We start from the raw sequence: 14,586 nt of genomic DNA, 5'->3' as shown, positions 1-14,586 counted from the left end.
TGGCTGAAACCTCGCTGCCATCCTGCTGCTATCAGGGAAGGTTCTGTGCTGCTCTTTGTGCTGTTAGCAGTTTGATTGCCACCGACTGTCCTTGGCTGTCAATACCAGCCATTCTGGCAAACTATTCTGGTTTCTTCCAGTGCTTTCATAAGAATATTTCCAATCACCATTAATTCAGACAACTTCTAACATTTCTGTTACAAACCTCCACTTTGCATGGCTCTTTTACATTATTTTCATGATATTAAAAGCAAAACGCTCCCTTTATAAGTTCCGAGGTAACATCAGGCACACAGAACCAAACCAGATCACCTCAGTAACAAGGAGTGCACCTGTGCATCAGCAGTTTATCAGCTCGGTCAGTGTCCAGCAAGGGTCAGCATGTACCCAACCGCTTCCCAGTGCAGCCCAGATCAAGCGTGAACTCCATACTATCTGTTCAGAAGACCAACTAGTTAACTACTCTTTTCATAAGCAGCTCCTCTTTTTGTAAGAGGCTAACAAAATACAGCCCACACGACATCCTGCCTACTGGGAGACTTCTGGTATCTCCCATCTTCAAAAAAATGCTTCTTGTAGGTTTTGCTTTTGCATCACACCAGATATGACAAGCGTGCGAATATTATCATCAGAGCACTTTTCAAAGAAAGAAGATGGCATTCATCTTTTATCCATGTTAAAAGTTTGGAGGGCAATAGAAAAGACCTCAGCCCGTCTGGCAATCACATCTACTTACCTTTATTTGTGGGTTTGAAGAAGAAGGGGGCTATTACAGCAATACCACTAGCACCTATGGCTGCTGCATGTCTTGCCTATAAATGAGAGAATGGAAAGTGTCTTAAAGTACATCTGGTTTATATGTTTTACACACATAGTGAAAAGGAAACATCATATACACACCAGCTCTTGGGACTCTGGCAGACTTAGTGCTCCCACCTGAATGATGACATGATCCAATCTGCACAAGAACAAATTCAAAAGGTTTGGGGAGGTTTCAGTGATGGTGAAAAACATCAGCCTGCCAAAATTTAATGCCTCAGACAAGGGAGCCACAGCTGAAGACCTTCACTGTGCTAGATCAGACCTAAAAGGGGTTTGAACCTGTGTTGACCTGGTGAGCAGACACACAGAGAAAATGCTGACAGTGGCAAGCAGCTGGTGGTGGAACAAAGAAAACAACGTTTGCAAACATCAGTCAGTGACTCCTCGCTGCAAGGCTGTCAGGATGGACAAATCCTAGCATTGTATTAGGAAGTTAAAATTAAGAGATTAAGGATTTAAGGGGAAGCTGGGAAAAGGAAAGGATATTGAAGCATATCTTTGCTTTCTAAACCAATTTATCTGGAGAACGGCCAGAGAGTTCAACGTCACAGCAGCACTTTTGACTGCTCATCTGCTCCTGCCAAGGGCATCTCCCAGGTTCCAGTCCATCGGTCCCATTTCCGTGTTTCTCCTTTATATCCACACAGACTGCGAGCCTTCGCACCAGTTTATTTCTGCTCACTACCCTTCATAGCCCAAATGCTTCCTCCTCTCCTCATCCTCTGACACAGCAACTAAGGAGAAGGCAATGGTGAGTGACACGAGACTATGACAGGTACAAGGGATGGAGAATGGAGCTGCAATTGGATACACAGCTGCAGATCCAGGTTGAATTCCTTCTTCTGCTTCTGACTTTGCACCTTTAGGGAAGCATCAAAACACTTTACACCCCAGCTTCCCCCATACCAGATCATTTAATATATTAAAAGGTTCAAAAATGCTCACAGGGCATAAATAGGCAGACTGCTCTTTACTTTCATCTCTTTTCAAGAATAAGCAAAGGGCACAGCCCTTTTTTGTCCCCCTGCCCCTCCATGTATCAAAGAGAAGGGCTCCGAGCAGCAGGAATGGACACCAGCTACCTGGCAGTGCCAAAACCAGACTTCTATGATAAAGGAGCTGTGGAACAAAGCCTAACAACAAAACGCTGCAAGAAAAAATGCCGTCAGCAGGTGTGGCTTTGCAATCAGTCAGGTAGGCCTGTATCACAACACAAGATCTGGAATCCCCTGTTCACTCGCAGCTACTCACTTGTCTTTTCCTTGGCACACCCATTCTTCTGCCAACCGCTTCCTCTCCTGGATGCTGAGGGACAGTCCTTCTCCTGTTGTGCCATTCACTGTTCCAACACAAAAGAACACACTTGCTGAGGCCTGGCCTGCATGCACCAGTTTTACCGAAAACAAGAACTGACACTTCTGGTGATATTAAACAAAACTATTTTTACCCCAACTCATTTTAGGATAGCATCTGCATGGGGATTGCAGTGTTACCATCAGTAAATGCTTGTACTGGAGACCTGGATGTTCCAGGATCAGCAGTGGCGGGAGGGAAGAGACGGAATCAGCTGCTGAAACTGGGAAACTGCTCATGAGCACCTCCAGCCCAGCACACACGACCTCCTGCCCCAGCAGTGAGCCAGGCTAGGACAAGTGCCCAAAGGGACACCAGCTAGCCTTGCTGTCACCCAGCGCAACACAGGTCTCCTGAAGAAGCCCATTTGGCTTTGATGAGCCCACTGAATTCCCTGGACTCATGAGCTGATGTTGAACCAGACAATTGGCAAAGGGGAGAATCATTCAGTTGAGTGTTCTCTGCCAAAACAACATTATCCACTCACCTATAGAAACGCCACTATATGAAGGCAATGCTTAATTTATGCCACACAGAAATGGGGTGTAGGCAAAAGCAGATGCCTTAAGCATTGTTTACACTCTCTCCACTGAATAATACAAACGTCTAGGATCATCCCACATCCACAGTCCCTCCCACTACAGCTCTTTTCTGGCAAGATATCGTTGGATCGCCATCCAGGCAAAAGGGGTGTCGCACTGTTTCTGTCAAAAATACACGTACCAAAGACGCTCTTCACGTTCTGCTTGCTTACGAGATAATCCACATATTGACGAATCACCAAAAGGTTAACTTGTCTGAAACAAAAGGAACCGCAGCAACCTTGAGAGCCTTAGCAACCATAAGTCTCCACCTACAGGAACCTTAAACTTATAGAGATTAAGAAAACAAACAAAAAAAATATTGATTTTTGAAGCCTTGCCTTTGTACACACACAAATTACCCCAAGGTATGATACCCTCAAGCATGTGTTTAACATTTCAGGTTAACCGTTCAGTTCTGAATTCTTTCTTCCAGTTTCTCTTCCTCCTGACGAGTAGTTCACTGTTTCAACCTTTTATCTCAACTGGTAATTACTGCAGGCTTGTCACAGCAAAGGACTTTTTTTGGGAGATATGAGAGAACAAGTGGCACTCAAACCTTTTTGATTGTTGATGGCAACAAGGGTCCTCTTGAGAGCACAAAGATATTTGTGCAAGTGCTGGCAAATAGTTAAACTATACTTGTAACCGCTGGACACAGACCGTGAAATGGCATCTGCTGGATGTGACTTTGACCTTTCTCTCTCATTAAAGGATGAGGAAAGCAACAGACTTCCCTGACAAACAGGGGGAACCGAATTCTAGTTTTATCTTCTCTGCAGGACTAACTTATTTTATCAGTATATAATATTTCACCGTTGTTTCTATTTGTCAAACATACAGACCAGCTCTATAGTCTGGAAGTCAACTCTGGAACCTTGACTGGGTTCACACATCACCCAAAATTTCACAGCTGCTTTCACAGAACATATTTTATAAGAGCCAGGCGTTCCAGGCAGCAGGTCCAGATCACTCTCCAAACACCATGTTGCCATAAATTTGAGCAGTAATAAAAAATCAAATTGGAAATAAGTTTCCTTTAAAGCAAGAAAGCAAGCAGTGACTGCAATGCAAACGAGTTCCCTGACACAGTACCGTGCTTTGCAGCGCTTTCCAAAAGCAAAGGATCACTTAGAGGGGACTGTTCTGGCAAATCTCCACCATCTCCCTCAGAAACACACACAGATCTGGACACATCCCCCCATCGGAGAAGCTCAGGGTCCTTTGCTGACTCCAAACAACTCGGTCTTGCAACATCCCAATGCAGCAGGGAGGACATCTGTTTACCACCACTGCTTCGCAGAAGGCTGAATTTCAAGTTTCAGTTCGATGTTATTTTCAGAACTGTGCAGCCCTTGCAATATTTTCTTCCGGTTTAGACTAATTCCATGCACACATACACACACATGAATGCACGCGTGAGTTAGCTGGGGTAAAGAAAAGTCTAAAAGGACATAACAGTTTGACAATTATCTTCTAGCTCTCAAGAGCTCTTTTTAACTAGGACTGTGATTTGCCTTAACAAGTGAGAAAATACTGCAATACCCTATAACCTTACTGTGATTTAATGTGCACATACAAAAGCAATAGAAAAAGAGATGGGAGACTGATCCGAACTCTCCAAACCCAGACCTACAGCACTTGCTGGACAACAGGAGGAGGCAAAGGGAATCCACTAGTGCTAAAGGAGCCAACCTAGTAGTTGCTCCATCCCATCAGAAATCCAATTTAAAAACAAACCCCAAAATGATCAATTCCACATAAGAAAGGAGACAGGGTTTTAGAGTAGCAGTAAGCAGTGCAACTCTGACAACGCACCACGTTGTGACACAGAGTTATACTCACCCATCGGGAGTCATTGGAGTGATTGTAGCAGCTACAAGACCCTGTAACTTCTTTCTAGGTGTCATTGAGCTGTTTGGAAAAGAAAGACAAAAACATGATTCCCATCGTTACTTAAGCGGAGTTTCAACTAACTTCTGTTATTCCCGTTGTTGCTTAAGCAGAGTTTCAACTAACTTCTGTTAACAGCAAAACTCGACAGGCAAAGTTCAGAAGAAGTGGACTTTGCAAGGGTGTTATTTTGGTAAGGAGAGAATTATCTTTTCGTTGTTGCTGCTGAAAGAGCAGCTTATTGCAGCCAGCACCACCCTGGGATCGGAGAGGACCGGGAGCACCAGCCGCAGTTACATTTCAGCGACACCTTCTATTTTATACTTCCTTTTCCATCTATAGCATGTTGTCCAGCACACACCTGCTATCGCCTACCACCTTGGAAGGCAGAACACTTTTGGAAAGGAGACCAGTTTTTGCAGAGAAACGGCCCCAAAACGTCCTCCGAGATGGGCGGCCTCACGCTGTCACCCCCAGCACAGCGACATGGGCCTGCGGGCAGCACCGGCCCAGCGAGGGTGAGCTGTGGCGGAGGGAAGAGGCGGAGGGAAGAGGCCCCGGCTCGGCTCCAGCGTCTGCGTTTCAGTGCCGGGATGTGGAAAAGCGCTGAGCGGGCGGAGGGAGCGGCATCAGCTGACAGCCGGCCGCAGAAAGCGGCTCTTCACTGCCCCTGCCTGCCTTCCACGTCCCGCTACATCAGTCTCCCATAACACACACTCTGCAAGTCGTGTCTACAAGCGAAGACTTCTTTGGATTATTAGTCACTCTCTGCAAGCTTTTAAAAATAATAAATAAAATTTTAAAAATAAATAATAGGGTGTAGAGATAAGAGAGCTTGAGGAGACACCAAGCTCTACCGCACACTTTGCTGGAGGGATGGTACCCATAATAGGGTATCCATCATTGCCAAGGTGGCCAGAACAGAATCACAGAATGGTTTGGGTAGGAAGAGACCTTCAAAGCTCCCCCAGTGCCACCCCTGCCATGAGCAGGGACATCTTCACCAGCTCAGGTTGCTCAGAGCCCCGTCCAGCCTGGCCTGGGATGTCTCCAGAGATGGTTCATCCACCACCTCTCTGGCCAACCTGGGCCAGGCTCTCACCACCCTCAGGGTAAAAAATTCCTTCCTCGTGTCTGGCCTGAATCGCCCTCCATCACCCCTTGTCCTATCGCAACAGGTCCTGCCAAAAGGTCTGTCCCCATCTTTCTTATCGGCCCCTTTTAAGTACAGAAAGGCCACAATAAGGTCTTTGTGGAGCTTCTCATCTCCAGGCTGACAGCAGCACTGCAGAGCATCAGGGCGGGAGACTTGGGAGTGTCTGGAGAACAGTTCTCTGAATTCCAGCAATTTCTGCCCAGGCACAAGTCACCATCGAAATAAAGAAAGGGTTATCTTTTTTCTGATGGCTGAAAATAATGAGAGCGTGTTTGCAGCTGAAGCAACTCAGAGAAGATCAGCTCCCCTTAGATTGTCCACTGCTGTGATGAGCGGAGTCAAAATGCCCTTCTGGAGCTGGCTGCTAGAGCAACACATCCACCGCATGGTGCAACAGAAAGAAAAACACATTTTCTGCAGTTTAGTGCCATTGAAGGAGAAGAATTTTGAAAGGCTCGTGATGCTCAGGGAGCAAACCCACACTGCCTTGTTGTAAAGGAAACAAGCATCAGAGGGCATGTCAAAAGCATTCAGCATAATTCCAACTCATTTTACATCTCTGCATTTCTCCGAAGTGACAAATGTGCACATTTCACCCTCAGGGTCTCAAATCTGCATCAAATTTAAAAGTTGTGGCATTGAAGAAATAAGCCAGCCATTGATCTCTGTCCCTTTGTAAAGCAGAGGTCATATTTAGCTCTTCTGTTCCTTGCCATTGTTACCTGCAGGCTTGGTTTGCTTCCTGGGGAAAATCATTTGGGTTTTCTACACCTATCCAAAAACCAGGGGCAATAAAACATTCTGCCTTCAGTATGCACTTTCACGTCTTCCATTCGAGCATGTTATGAGAGCATCCAGTGCTGCAGGACAGAGAACAATGCCCAGTTGTTCTGTGTTCCGGGAGCACATTTTTCATGTATTCACATAATAATCTCAGGATTTGGGTTTGTGGTATTCCTCCTCCACTCCAAAATATTCTCCCTGTGGGCTGTTTACACACACCCATCACTTTCTGGGGTTTGGCTTTATTAACAGGTTCTCACAAAGCACATGTATTTTTCTTTTAATTGAGGCTCATCTCGTTCTTTCAGAAATCCCCTCTTCTCCATGCTCTTCAGTTCCTATGGGTAATTTTTATTTTTCAAGGCTGAGCAGTCCCAGCTCCCCAAGCCTCTCCTTGTAACCCAATCCCACGACCACCTTCAAGGCCCTTCACTGGACTTGCTCTAGAAGTCCTTTACTTCAGATTTTCTGAGTACTTTGAATTTTGGGGCTACTTGGTGCTGTTGACAGCACGAGAGAAGTTTTACAGCAGCTCGAAGTGGTTAAAAGCTGCTTAGAACAGCTTGCAGGAGTTACAGATTGGTCTAGAAGGGTTTTAGAGCTGCTTAGAGCTCTTTTGAGGAATTTTAGAGCTGTGTAGTGGAGTTCAGAGTTGTACAATAGATATTTAGAGGCATTTTAGATGTATTTAGAGCATTTAGTATTTAGAGCAGTTTTAAGGACTTCAGAGAAGTTTTAGCACTGTTTCTCTAAAGAGGAGTTTCAGAAGCACAGACACGAGTTCTAGAGCAGTTGTGAGGAGACCGAGAGGGGTTTGAGACCTATTTGGAAGCATCTGACCTGCTTAAAGGGGTGTGGAGGAATTTTAGATATTGGTGTTGATTAGAGGACTTTCAGAGAGGAGCGATGGAGGTTTTAGAGGAATTTGTAGCTTCTCAGCATTGTTTATAGCTGGCTACAAGAGTTTTAAAGCTGTTAAGACGTGTTTTAGAGCAGTGTAATTGTGAGGCTGCTCTCAGCTGCCTGTAGAAGGCCTCGTCAACTTCCTTACACTGATCTGGTGGCCTGTAATAGACACCCACACCAGTATCACCCCTGCCAGCCTGCCCCTTAATTGTCACCCACAGACTCTCAACTTGCTCCTCATCCACCCCTGGACAGTACTGAATACATTTTAGTTGCAACTACAATGAACCCAAATGGGTTCATTGGTGCCTGTAGCACCAGTCTCGTAGCCAAGCCTTTATGGACTGGATTCTTCTCTTCCATTCCACGGCATCACCCCAAAATGGAAGGAGGGAAGAGAAAATAACTTGCACCACAGACTCTTTCACCAACCGTCCCAAGGCCTTGAAATCTTTCTTCATTACCCTCAGATGACGGGATGCAGCTTCCTCCCTACCTGTCTGGAAGATCAGCAGTGGGTAGTAGTCTGTTGAGTGCACGAGGCTGCGGAGTGATGTCCCTGATCTGGGCTCCAGGTAGACTGCACAATTCCCTATGGTGAGGGTCAAGTTTGCATATTGGGCCCTCTGTCCCTCCCAGAAGGAAATCGCCTACTATAATTACCCTTATTTCTTTCTTATCAGAGGTGGTCTGGAAGCGTGGTGCCAACTGCCTCTTCCTATGTGACCTCATGGGCGGGCTTTCCACCACATCCTCACCTACCTCTCCTGCAAGATCCAGGGCCTCAAATCTATTTTGGAGGGGCATCTCCGAGCATATTTGAGTTTTAGAGGTCCTTAGAGGAGTTTAAAGTTCTAGATAAGATCAGATGAACCTGAAAGGTGCTTAAGAGGAAGTTTAAAAAGATGCTAGTGCAGTTTAGAGGACCCCAGCACTTTTAAGAATGGATATTACAGCTCCTCAGAACTGCTTGGTGTACTTTTGAGGAGGTTTGGAGGAATTTGGAGTTATTTTTCAGATCTTTAGAGCTGTTTACGGGAAGTTTAAAGCATTTAAAAGGTGGTAATAAATTGTTAGAGATGTTTAGAGTCTTTTAGTGGCAGTTTAGAGATGATTAGAAGAGGTTTAGAGCGGTTTAGAGACCACTTAGAGTTGTGCAAATTACATCTGTTTGGAGGCAATTGCCTCACTGCAGCAATACAGAGGTCCTTAGAGCTCATCAAAGCTAATTAAAGGACTTTAAGAGCAATTTAGAACAAGTATACAGTGGTTTAGAGCTGCCTAGCAGGGGTTAAAACCTTACAGTAGTTCAGAGATATTTTAGAATTGCCCCAGCCCATCACCTGCGCCATTCAGTGCTGGCTGAGGGTTGGGACTGTCCTTCAAAGCCATCATCACTGTTTCTGACTCCACTCACTGCCTCTGTCCCTCTCCCCCAGCCCTCGGGTGAGGGTTTCCTGTTTCAGGGCAGTCTTTGCTTACCTTTGGAGGGAATGCAATTAAGAAAATGATGGTGAAGATTCTAAGACTCTGATATTTACCTTGATAAGGCCCTATACAATTACCAAAAAGAAGAAGAACTGTGCTTTAGCCAAAACCAATACAAGAGTTATTCCACGGAGGTCTGAAGGACAGCATAGGTCTACTTCAGCAGTACTACCAGATACAGTGGATAATTACTCTCTTCATACTGTGCGGTGACTGGAAAAGTGTTTTCCCACTTACCCCTGAAATAAGCAGTAAAGCGTCAGTGGTGCCAAAGCTCAGAGGATAATAAAGACACCAGCGAAAACAACAACAAAAGTCAGTTGCTATTTTCCCAGAACAGGTATAGGAATAAAAATATGGTTTTATAGATTTAAGCACTTTTTCTATAAGGAAAAAAAATGAACATGAATGTCAAAAGCTTATCTAAATAACTCCATATGGTAATTTCAAGTAGGGAAGTTACAAACACTTTCTTGTTGCCATGTCCCAAAACAGGGGATTCACGTACCTATTAAGAACTCCATTATTCAAATAACTGACTTGCTGAGGTGGGTTGACTGCTAAAGCCAAAGGCCCTCCAGACTCTTTTGTTGTTGCTGTGTTAACACATCCAATATTTTCTACACTGACTACAATTTACCACCCCTGCCCTTCACTTCTCCTTTCCCCAAATCACATTTCTTTCCACCTATACACAGTTTTGACAACTGGATTTTCCCATTTCTCAAGCTCCCATGTTCTGGTTGGGCATAATCAAACTATAGTTTTGCTTCTGTTTCTCTCTGCAATAAATAAATGTACCCAGATATAATTTTCTTTCAAAGACAGACCCAAGTCTATTTTCAGAACAAAGTACCCAAGCCTAAATGATGGTAAAATTAAAAAAGAGAATACTTGTGAAAATGATCAAATTTTGTAAAATTATGGCTGGCTGGTATTTGGAAGTCCATAATCTGAGAAGCTGACGTGGTATCATATGTAGAACATCTACTTTTTTTTTCTCTGCTCCAAATCTAAAGGTGCAAAATCAAAAGAAATAGTGACGTGTCAGATATTAAATTTGATTTTTAAACTGTTAAGTTGGATACAATTCTGCCTGGAAGCTTGCCAGTTTAACTCTTCTAGAACTAAGCAAAACCTAGAAGATTTTCCTAATTTAGGATTTTCTTAACTGTCCTAACACAGACATTCAGACTGAGACTGGTGTGTCTGCTGCATAAAAGATGCTTAACATGACAAGATTGTAATTTTTTAGATGTCAAGATGCTTAAATGTTTAATCTTCCTATTAACAGTCCACTGATACTAGAGTATATTCAAATGTAAAGCTTCAGAAATAGAACTATCACGGTACACTGGATCCATGAGTGCTGCAGGGCGACTGCTGGCAAGCAAGAGAGTTTGAGGGACTTTTGAATTGAAGTAAATTTAAAACTCACCTCTGAACACAACCAACAGTGCCACCTGCTGCAGAATGCAGATGTACAATAGATATTTATAAGAAAGGAGACAGATACCTTAAAGAATCCATCTCTGGAGGTCATACTTGCATAACCTAAACAACAAAAATGCCCACTGAAACCCCACATCCACTCCCCAAATCCCTGCTGCCAGAAGACAGGAGAAGTTGTGGTATGATCCATACTCACGCAGCTAAGGTCGGGAAGAAGCTTAGGGGGCAAACCCTCATGTTTAGGTCGGGAGTTGGACGGACAGGCCAGAAAGAGAACACTTCCCTACAGCCATGCATCGCTAATGTCTACATGTCAATAAATACATTCACAATAAGATTACAAGGGCAATCCATTACAAAACTGGATTCCTCGTCCTGCTTCACACCACCCAGTGTGTACCAGAAGTGGTCCTCAGTTCACATTGCTGAAGAGCTATCACGATAGAGACACCCCTAGCAAGAAGCTCACCATTTTTTCAGTTATCTCTTCATGTCTTCTTGGAGAAAGTGCAAGATATTATTATTTTAGGAGCGCATTTTAACACTTCTCTAAGATGCTAGTCCTATGCTCTGGGCCTGTTTCCATCATCTCTGAACGTATTTTCAGGTCCCTGGGACTCCATATGGAAACACAGGTTGGAGAAAGCTGAGAATGAGAGGTAGGGAGGGAGGGAAGGAGGGGACCAAAGTGGATTTAGTTAAGGATTAATTCTGGTTAAAGAAGTTTACTGAGACTTGTGGGCTTCAGTTGATAGCCAGAGCCATATTAAAAATAACCCTTATACTGGAAAGAAGCCAAGAGTATAAAGCAGTTTATAAAGCTGAGAAAGCTTCCAGTCTCTCTCTGGGATCTACAGACAGAAGAGAGGAAGGTTTAGAAAGGTTCTTCATGGCAGCTGAAAGGAAGAATTAATTCAGGATTAGTTCTCCAAACCTGATTCCAAAACATGACCTACAGCAGAGAAATCTTGGAAAATGCCAAGTCGAGCATGCTCTGGAGTGGTGTTGGGTGTAGGAAGCTTTTATTTGGTCAAGAGCAGCCAGTTCCACGCAATCTCTGCAGAATTGAGCAAGGATTCACTCATTTAGCTAGATTTTAGCTAATGCTGTCGCTGAGTCAGCTGCTCAAGGTAGCAGGGAGATGTGATAGTTTCATATGACGTTTGTAACAAATCAGCTGGAATCGCGCACAGAATCCACACATGCACTTCCAGAAAGCGAATGATTTTTGGCTGAAGATCAATCCAATGGTGACAAATTGGTGTGCTGACGTAAAACGGGTAGGTTAGAGCATAAGGTCTAAACACCATCTCCTCGGAGCTACGGCAGAGATTTCATTTCTGCAGTTTGCAAGGGATAACATGGAATCTCCTTGGAACAGTACTGTAGCACACCAAACTGCTTCTTCAGAAGACAGTATGCTTATGCCTCTTCATCTTCCTTGCTGGAAGTGAGAATAAGATATACAATTAAATTTGCTAGAAGGCTCTTTTTTTCAGAGCAAGGAGATAAGAGGCTTCTTTTGGGAGATGATTTTTCAGAAAAGCACGGTTCATCTACCAACATATAAAGACATTTTTGCTGCCCCAGACTATTACGTACCGCAGCTACAATAACATCACATGCTCAACTTCTTCATTGTGAAGGCCTTCTGCATCATCTGAGAAGGCGTGTTTGCAAAAGCAAACGCCATTTATATATATCAAAATCGCTACCCAACGCGAGGATAACTGATAGTCTGACAGGCTTAGGCAGATACGCAAAAGTGCTTGGAGCATTTGTGTTGATACCACTTGTTTGAACACCTGAGCAGCCAGACTGGAGACACACACATCCCTCTCTGTCCCTCACACACAATTTTTTCATATTACACTACAGATTTACTGTTAGAAGAACACGACTCAAAGTTACCATTAACCATACTGTAAAGCTTTTTTTTTCCCAGGCTTCTCCAATCCTGGCAGTGGAAAAGAGTCACCTTTTTTGTACAAGCAGCCAGCACTTGCTTTTAGGGATAAAGGCAACTCTAAAACACGCATGGATTTGACAACAGCTATTGTGGTGCTGCCACGGAGCAGACATTAAGCATTTTTGCTATATAGCATATTGCTTAAGGTCTTGTCTGGGCTTGTTATAGGCAGATCTATAGAGAGGAAAAACGGAAATCACAAGTGATCACATCACAGGCTTGTCCTTATACTTATCCAATGGAAGCTGCCAGCTTGAAAAGCCGTTACTTAAGTACAAGTTCATTACGGAGTTCTAAACAGAACTGCCTGCTGAAAATCGTAAAGTTAAGCCATCAACTGAGTGATTTTATGTGCTTGTGCCCCAAGGCAACAGTACAGAACAACACGGGTTTGTCAGCTATTCTAGAAAATACCAGCTGAGCCACAGACACATATATGACATTAAACAGAGGTGTCATAGACTATTTTTGAGACTAATTAGTTTAATGAGTACATTTAAGGCTCCGCTGTGGGCAGAAAGTACATTAGAGGTACAGAATATTATACATTTATATAGAAATGTATTTATATTACTGCCCATTTTTGCTTTTCCCCGTGCAGAAGAGACAGCCAGGCAAACTAGCAGTATACATATGCTGCTGAACTTCCCTGTCATGTGTTCTGCAAACTAGTGGGAGCCCAAGGTTCTACAACGGTTATGTAAAGAATCTATGTCCTCATGCCTGCCCTACTGTCTCTTCTAACTGTTGACATGTTCTCCCAACGTATATGCGAAAAACAAGAGTGTTGGAAAACAAGCTCTGGGTAAAACACGATGGATTGTTCTCCAGCCTCGGGCTGCTCCAGCAGGAACAGTTGGCTCTTTGTCGGGGACATCAGCTGCACACACACAGACTGACTGGGGATTTGTTCTGAGCCTCTCTGCTTCAGAAACAAAATGAGAATTCACAGCAAGCTTGTGTTTATTGCCCCCTTTCAAGGCAATACTTTGCCACAATCGTGATTCGGGTAAATTTATTAAGATTTGCCAAACTGTTGCGGTTGGGTATAGTTTTTTACACTGTCTTCTCTACCCTAGAGAAAATAATTACTAGTACTCACTTGATAGGAATGCAAAGGTGATAAAGTAATAGCTAACCTTCCACAAGCAGGTGCCTTTGCATGCCTGCAGCTCCAGAGCAAAGACCAGCAAGTAGCAGCTTCTGCTTCTGCAAAACGCCCAGCTGATTTTCCTGTTTGATAGGTAAAACTGAGAGAAAGTTTACTCTGTAAAAGGAAATACAAAGCACAGAGAACTGGTTCTGAATTTCAGGCCTTAGCATGTTCTAACTGGCTCCATTAGTAAAGCGCTTTTTACACAACCCGACTTCTCTGGCTTTAGAAAACTTTGTAGCTTCAGAAATAAGTTTACAATTGCTATTTGGCATGGTCTGGGGCTTTTTTATTCCCCTTTTGGAATAGAAGCATATCACACAGCACCCTGATGGAAGTTCTCTGCAAGCAAAGTTGCATTAAAAGTCATTCCCGGCTACTGATTTCAAATGTGCCAGAGGATTTAGCTGAATTTGGCTGCAAGGAATTTGCACAAGCCATAACAAACACAGGAGGTGCCCTCAGAGCTCAAACTGTGAAGTTTAATCTGCCCTATTGTACTGATGTCTAAATATCTCTGGAGCTGCGGCAGGTTAAATGAAGAGCTCGGCTTCACTTTGTGTTTTATAAGCAGGACAGAATTTCACAATAGCTTTGTATAACCCCTTTGTGCAGATATCCAAGGGCTAATTAGCCTCAAATGCCACTCAAAACAGCCAGCTGTTACAGAACATTGTCTATCTTTCATAACATGACAGCAGAAATCTCGGGAGGATGGTCTTAGCTTAGTTTGCAGCCAGATTTCTACCTACCATGTTACCCCAAGGATAAAAAAAAAAGCAAGAAAAACCTGTCATTCTGTACCATCACTTTCATGTAATCTGAGTCTGGGGGTAAACCTTATTTTTGTGAAATTCTTTCTCCCAAGAGCACAAAAAACTGCCGCTGACCCTGACATAAGTAGGCGCAAAGCCATGGAAACCTCGGGGAAGTTACGCAAGGGTGCAAAACTGTTTATGGAGCCAGATCGCACGCTGGACGCGACGTGCCCACGGGCAGTAGTAGGTGGTGCTCTCGGCATTTGCGGGGG

The 14,586-nt window shown here is 43.9% G+C and overlaps 1 protein-coding gene across 9 annotated transcripts in view; it reads right to left on the bottom strand.

The window, feature by feature from the left end:
* The window catches only part of NPL (N-acetylneuraminate pyruvate lyase), a 29,481-nt gene that overhangs the window by 5,393 nt on the left and 9,502 nt on the right, over window positions 1-14,586 (bottom strand). For 3 of the 9 annotated variants that reach the window (XM_065071678.1, XM_065071681.1, XM_065071680.1), the window contains exons 1-6: window positions 7,991-8,316; window positions 4,602-4,670; window positions 2,899-2,972; window positions 2,074-2,161; window positions 901-958; window positions 737-812 (exon numbers count right to left, since the gene is read on the bottom strand). In XM_065071678.1, coding sequence (XP_064927750.1) covers window positions 737-812; window positions 901-958; window positions 2,074-2,161; window positions 2,899-2,972; window positions 4,602-4,670; window positions 7,991-8,301 — 676 coding nt within the window. In that variant the 5' untranslated portion in view covers window positions 8,302-8,316. Of the gene's footprint in view, window positions 1-736; window positions 813-900; window positions 959-2,073; window positions 2,162-2,898; window positions 2,973-4,601; window positions 4,671-5,010; window positions 5,294-7,990; window positions 8,731-11,390; window positions 11,879-13,542; window positions 14,437-14,586 lie in introns of those variants that run through there. The other 6 variants (XM_065071682.1, XM_065071683.1, XM_065071685.1 and 3 more) reach the window with 6 other exon arrangements.

Source organism: Columba livia, chromosome 8, assembly GCF_036013475.1.
Source record: "Columba livia isolate bColLiv1 breed racing homer chromosome 8, bColLiv1.pat.W.v2, whole genome shotgun sequence".
Taxonomy (NCBI): Eukaryota; Metazoa; Chordata; class Aves; order Columbiformes; family Columbidae; genus Columba; species Columba livia.
Note: the sequence above shows the minus strand (reverse complement) of the source record. Positions and strands in the feature narration are given on the sequence as shown.